This window comes from Condylura cristata, unplaced genomic scaffold (genome assembly GCF_000260355.1).
Source record: "Condylura cristata isolate star-nosed mole 26May11 unplaced genomic scaffold, ConCri1.0 scaffold00062, whole genome shotgun sequence".
In the NCBI taxonomy this organism is placed as follows: Eukaryota; Metazoa; Chordata; class Mammalia; order Eulipotyphla; family Talpidae; genus Condylura; species Condylura cristata.
Genome location: NW_004567163.1, coordinates 690,673 through 696,885, shown reverse-complemented (window position 1 = coordinate 696,885; position 6,213 = coordinate 690,673). Strand labels below are relative to the sequence as shown.

General features: G+C 66.3%; 1 protein-coding gene across 1 annotated transcript in view; it reads left to right on the top strand.

The window, feature by feature from the left end:
* The first annotated feature begins 680 nt into the window (after window positions 1-680).
* LOC101637656 (glycine receptor subunit alpha-1) overlaps window positions 681-6,213 on the top strand; it is a 29,465-nt gene continuing 23,932 nt past the window's right edge. The window contains exon 1 of the mRNA XM_012734634.1: window positions 681-701. Coding sequence (XP_012590088.1) covers window positions 681-701 — 21 coding nt within the window. The remainder of the gene's footprint in view (window positions 702-6,213) is intronic.

The following is a 6,213-nucleotide window of genomic DNA, read 5'->3' as shown; positions in this document are numbered from 1 at the left end:
GCCGGAGCGCCGGGCTGGGCCTGGGGAGCAGCCGCCGGCCGGGGGTCACAGCTCCAGCCGGCCTGGCTGTCCTGGCTCCCGGGAGGACCCCGCCCTCGGAGGCGCGGGAGGTGTGGACGCGCCGTGGGGCGGCCTGAGGTCGCGGACGGGCCGGCCGGGCGGCTCCGTGAGCGCGGTTCCAGGGCTCACTGCGGAGCACAGTCAGTGTTTTGAGAACTGTTCTAACGAGCAAAAATCAGAAAACTGTTATTTGCAAACTTGACTCTGGAGAGAGGCGCCCTGGGAGCCCCCCCCCCCCCCCGCGAGAGCCCCCAGCCTGGAGGGCAGCGACCTTTCACTTCCTCTGGCCTGCTCGGCCCTCAGGTGGATGCGCCCGGGTGGGAGGAGGGGAAAGCGATGGCAAAGGCACCAGAGAGCGGCAGGCCCGGCCGGCCCGGACACCGGCAGGCGTCAGCGACAGCCCCGGCCCGGACACGCCGCTGGCTGTCCGTCCACACCCCGGGACCGCGGCGGGCAGCCTGCAGCCCACGCGGGCGACGCCACGGGTGCTGGAAACCCGCGTGCTCAGCTTCCGTTTCAAAAGGTGGAAAAAGCCAGACGCAGCTCCCGAACGCTTCTGCTGCGGACTCGGAAGACAGACGCATACGAGGGCGCGGGGGCTACCTGAAGCGACCGACGACATGGCCGAGCCCCGAGAGGGGGTAAGGGAGAAAAGACAGGGCGTGCAGGAAAGGCCGCTGCGGCCGGACACCCACTGGCTCCCACTGACCGGCAAGCAGGCGGGTCACAGCCACTTTAAGCAGAGTGAAGGTGCACTTTGTTTTTAAGACTGGTTTACTCAGGGCCCTCCCTGGGGCGCAGCGGGTCAGAGCCCAGCACTGAGAAGCTCAAGCCGCTTCCGCACGAGTTCGATCCCCGCCGGCCCCGGAGAATCCTCTCACCCTCCGCATCTCCTGTACCCCAGTTCTGTATGAATAAATAAATAAATCTTTTTTTAAAAAAAGAAAGACTAGCTTATTCATGCACTTAAGAGCTGGGGTGCCGGCCAGAGAGGCGGGCATGAGGGGACTCCCCAGAGACAGTGGGGAGCAGGACAGGTGGACCCACTGAGATCTGCTGAGGAGCAGCGGGGGACAGGAGAGTCTGCTGTGCCCTGCAGGTCACTCCCTGGCGGGGGGTCGGACTCAAACGCTGCAGGAGCCGATACTGAGCCAGCGCTGAGACCTGACCCCTGCGCCCCAGGGAGGGCCTGGAGACACACCTCAAATGCCCAGGACGATGCAGATGCCAGGAAAATCCAACCTGGTAAACCCAACACAAAAAGGAACCCCACTTCTCAGTCAGATGCCATTCGGGGGGAGCCTGGGAGGGCGGCCCCCACCCGGGCCCGCCAGCCCAGCGGTGCTCCCAGGGAGCCCCCAAACGTGGACAAGGAGCAACACCGATTGTCCGGAGTCGATTCTGAGAACACCCCACCCTGTCCAGCCTGAAAAACACCCCACAACGGAGTGGGTCAGAGGCGGGACACGCGGGCACCGGCTGACTCTCCTTGGCGCGGAGGCCAGGGTCAGCGCCACCGAGGCGCCCCCGGGGCCGCACCCTGGCCCTGGCCGGAGAGAGGGGCTGGGCTGGGGAGACCCAAAGGTGCAAGTCTCCCCTGAGACAGGCCAACCTCAGGGCAGCCTCGGACACGCGGCCGGCGTCCAAGACAGACTCTTCACACCGGACGGGCCCAGGTTCTCCCAAAGCGGTGCCCGCTGCAGGGGGCAGAGCCGCTGTGGGGGGGCCGAGTGAGGGGGCAGGCGGGAGAGCAGGGCTGCTGAGAGGGCTTGGGGCGCAGACGGAGCCGGAGCCCGGCTGCGGGGCCCGCGGTGTCCGCAGAAGCCAGGTCCCGGCCGCACAGCCCGGCCCCCTCTGCGGGGTCTCCAGGCCGCTGGCTGGCGAGGTTGTGGGCGGCCCTGAGCCCTGGAGCCCTTCGCGCCTGCTGGCCGGGGAGCAGCCGGGAAGCAGGGGCAGGTGCACCCCCGGCCCCCCGCTCCTCGGGACCCAGTTCCAGTGCCGCCCAGGCAGGCCCGAGGCCCCATCTTTATTTTTAATTCCCCAGTGTATTTGCTCTGAGTCAAGCTCATACTTGGGGCCCCACCAGGTGTCCCCACCCTAGTGCACCCAGCACCCAGTTACCCTGCACCCCCGCGCCAGCTCCCCCTTCCGGCCTGCTCCCCTGCTCCCCCTCCGGATGCCTCTGACCCCCCGGCCGCGTTCGTCCTTGTCCTTCTCAGGCTCTCGCCACGCCCCTGCAGACTCACCTTTCTTGACCGCTGGGTAGTATTCCATGGTGCACCCACCAAGGCTACTGCTTTGCAGCTTTAGAAAGGGAAGGAAGCTGGCGCCTGGTGGGAGCTGGCGGGAGAGCTGACCGCTGCCCCCGGGGGCACAGCCGTGGGCTCCAGAGCACTCGCATCCCGGGACCAAGTGCAACCCCCGGCCAGGGAGGGACCCCAGGGCGCGGCAGACCTCTCCTGTCTCCCCACTGCTCCCCTCAGCAGTGGGTTTCAATGGATCTGCCTGTCCTGCTCCCCACTCTGTCTCTGGGGAGTCCTCTCACCCCCCTGCACCTCTGGCCTGCACCCCAGTTCTTGTGTGCATAAATAAATCTTTAAAAGAAAAAACAGATGGTGATAGCTTGGTAGATAGGCAGGTAGACAGGTGGGTAAGTCGGTAGGAAGACAGTCAGGTGGGAAAGACGATGGATGGTTACATAGGTGACAGGTAGGCGGACAGGTAGGTAAGCAGGCGGGCAGGTGAGCAAAAAGGTAGATGCCTCATAAATCTCTCTCCGGCTCACAGGAGTACCTATTTTCAAAATAAAATTTCCTTTTTAGCCAGTGCGCAGGAGCCCATCACTGCCTGGTTTGCAGAGCCGACAGAGGGAGCGCTGGGCGGGCGGTCTGGCGGGGGGACCCGCTGCGGGCAGCTGGCGGGCGAGGTTAGCAGAGCAGGGCTGGGCTTGGAGCTGGGCTGTGAACTATTCTCAGGAGAACCAGCTTCCAACAGCCCCAGGAGGAGCCCCGAGGCTGGGGCGGGGGCTGCCTGCGTGGCTGGGAGGCCCCCGCCCGTCGGTTCAAATCAGCCGGAAAATCCTACAGCAGCTACTGATCCACTGGGGTCCAGGAGCTTGGAGAAAATCTGATTAACTCCACCTCCCAGCTGGGGCTAGGTGCAGCGGTTGCTGGTCTCTGGGACCCAGCAAGGTGGGGAGACGGGCTGCCCGGCCGCGGGCGGGCGCACTGGCCGCTGCCCTCAGGCCCGCCGGGCACTGCCGGGCACGCGGTCCTGCAGGGCACAGCCGCCTTCCCCAGCCCCAGACAGGCGCAGCAGGGGGCAGGGCCGGCTGCTCCAACGGGAACTGCTGGCGGGGTTTCTCTCGGGGTTTCCTGCAGCAGAAGCTTGTTGGGGTGGGGGTGGGAGCTGGGCCTCGTCAGACTTCTTCCGGAGACCTCGCCTTTCCTTGGGATATTGAAACTTGCGTCTACAGAAACTCGGGCTCTGCTTCAGCTCGTGTCTGTTAAAAAGGTACACTGAGCCCAGGAGCCGTCTGAGCCGGGAGGCGGGCGCGCCTCGGTCCCACACAGGCCCGTTCTTCTGAAACCGAAACCGTGTTTGGAGAGACCTGAGCCGACACAACCTCCAGCCGCCCACCGGCTGCAGGGGCGGGGGCTGGGGCCCGGCGCCTCAAGCGTTAACTCAACCCCTGACGGCCATTGGCGCAGGAGTGGGGCGGGGCCGGCTCCTCCCCGCCGGCCAATGAGCGCCCGAGTGGGAGGGTTTGAAGATACTAAGGAGTTTCCCCCCTTTTTTCCTCTCCGCCCCTCCCATCGGCCTTGCCCCCCCAGCCCCCCCCAACGCCACCAGTTTGTTAAATTAATGCGGTAAGAAAGTCTGAAGATCTCAAGGAGCCCAGGCCGGAGGAAGGGGCGCTCTGCAAACTGAGCCGCATCTGGGCTCCAGGGCCCCCGAGCCGCGGGTCGCCATGGAGCCGCGCAGCCCCCGAAACTTGCCCGGCGCCCTCTCAAGCCCGCAGCCCTGAGCGATGGGACTCCGACCCTGCGGCTACCGTAACTTAGTCGGCGGGGACCCGAGAACCAGGATCGCCAGGCGACAGCAGACCGGCGCAGGCCGGGCATGCGGCTCCGGGACCGGGTCGCGCTGCGCCAGGCTGGCGCGCTCTCCGGGGTTTAACTGAGGCGGCCCCTCTGCTGGACCCCAGCCCCAGCCCCGCGGCCGGCCGGGGCAGTGAGCAGGCTCTCCGTGCCCGAACGCTCGCCCAGCCCAGCCGTCCGAGGCCCGCGCTCTGATCTGCACAGATTTTTCTTCCTTGCCCTGAGCTGGCCGTTTAAACCGAAAAACGGGTGGAAAAGAAAATATACCCAGCCCCGAACGCGCCTCCCGGCGCCGCAGGACCCGCGGACGCGCCGGAGTTTGACAAACAGCCGACCGCGCGCCGGGCGCAGGCTGGGCGCTCTCCGCGGTGCTGAACCGCCGCCGCCGCCGCCGCGCCCTCCCGCCCCGCCGCCCGCCGCCCCTCGCGCCCGGATTAATTTCCAGCAGCGCCCGCCGCTTTTCCAAGTGCCACCCTGAAACGTTGTCGCCCCCATAACTCGGGGACTACAAAGCACAAAGACCTGAAAAATGTACAGCTTCAATACTCTTCGACTCTACCTATGGGAGACCATTGTATTCGTCAGGTATGCGATTTTCTACTGACCACATCACTAGCGCAGCGCAGCCCCAGGCGCGCGCAGGCCGGCTCCGCCGCGGCCCCTCTTTGTGGGGAGGGGGTGCAGCCGCCGCCGCGGCCGGGTCCTTCCCTCTCCTCCCCTCCCCGCCCGCAGGGTGTCTGGCTGGTGCCCGGAGGTCTGCTCCGGCGGGCGGGCGGGTGGGCGCGGACCGCCGGGCTCTTGTTTTCTCTCGGCCCCTCCACCCGCGGCCCCGCGGGGCCGAGCCCCCCGCATGCGGCCCCCACTGGGCTGCGGACCGAAGGGGAGCTTCAGGAGTTGCCCGGTTAATTAGGACTGCATTCGCTCTACACCGCAGTGCCGAACCTCCTCTCTCTCCCGTCTGGGAGCCAAGTGACAACTAGCGGTGACGGGGAAGGTTGCACCCGAACTCCTGGACACTGAACGTGTCATTTTCTCTCCTTTCTGTTGTTGTTTTTCTTTTTCTGCTGGGGGAGGGGGTGTTGCTGAGGCTTATGCTGGCCAACAGTGTGCCGACCTAGCGCCGTGAAACGCTGAACCCGGCGCGGGCGGGTCTTCTCAGGAGCAGGCAGTGGGGGCCACCTCCCTTGGGAGATGTCAGCACCCCTGACCTCCCCAAAGTGCGCTGCGGGGCCGCAGACCCAAGCAGGGTCTGCGTCTGCGGTGGAGCTTCTGGAGTGCCCGCCGGACCCCAGCCGGGCTCCCCGCCCGCCTTCCAGGCTGACCGTCTGCCTACCCACAGGCTGAGCCTGCGTGTGTCAGCACAGCGAGGAGAGAAAACCCACCTCCCCGGGAGGCGCGATGGAGACTGTCCCCCAGAAGCGGTGACCGTGCCGTCCTCGGGGGCGGCACGACAGCTGCACGCCGCGCATTGAAAAACACGGTTCTTCTCCCTCGGCCTGCAGAGACCATCAATCTTGGTCGTGTGTGCCGCCTGCCGCTCACGAGGGGCCGGCGCTGGGGTAACCGTCACGGGAGGGCCCCTCCGTGTTCCTAAAACACGAGTAACCAAGCGTTACTCTCGCCTGTCGTAAATCAGGAAATAATTTTTTGCACACTGCGGGAGCCCCGCGCACACCTGGTGGGTCCGGCAGACACGCTGGCTGGCTCACCGCGCCGACCACCCCAGCCCGGCCGTGAGGGTCTGGGGCCTCCGTACCGACTTCGGGGTGGTCCGTCGTCCTCTCTGAGGGGCCCAGGGCTGAGGCTTGGGCGCTCCGGCCCAAATAATTGTTCGGTTTTAGGCCCAGCTCTGTCCCAGCCCGGGGAGCACACAGCCAGAGGGAGCGCCGGGCCGGGCCTGTGGCCGCCTCCGGGGTGGGGGTGGGCGTGGGGGCGGCGGCCCTGACTCCAGGCGGCGTCAGGCGCTGCCCCCCGCACCCCCCCCAAGGGCTGAGAGGCACAGAGGTGGTGCTGGTCACGTTTGTGTGCAGATTGTCCGTTTGGTTCCCCAAAC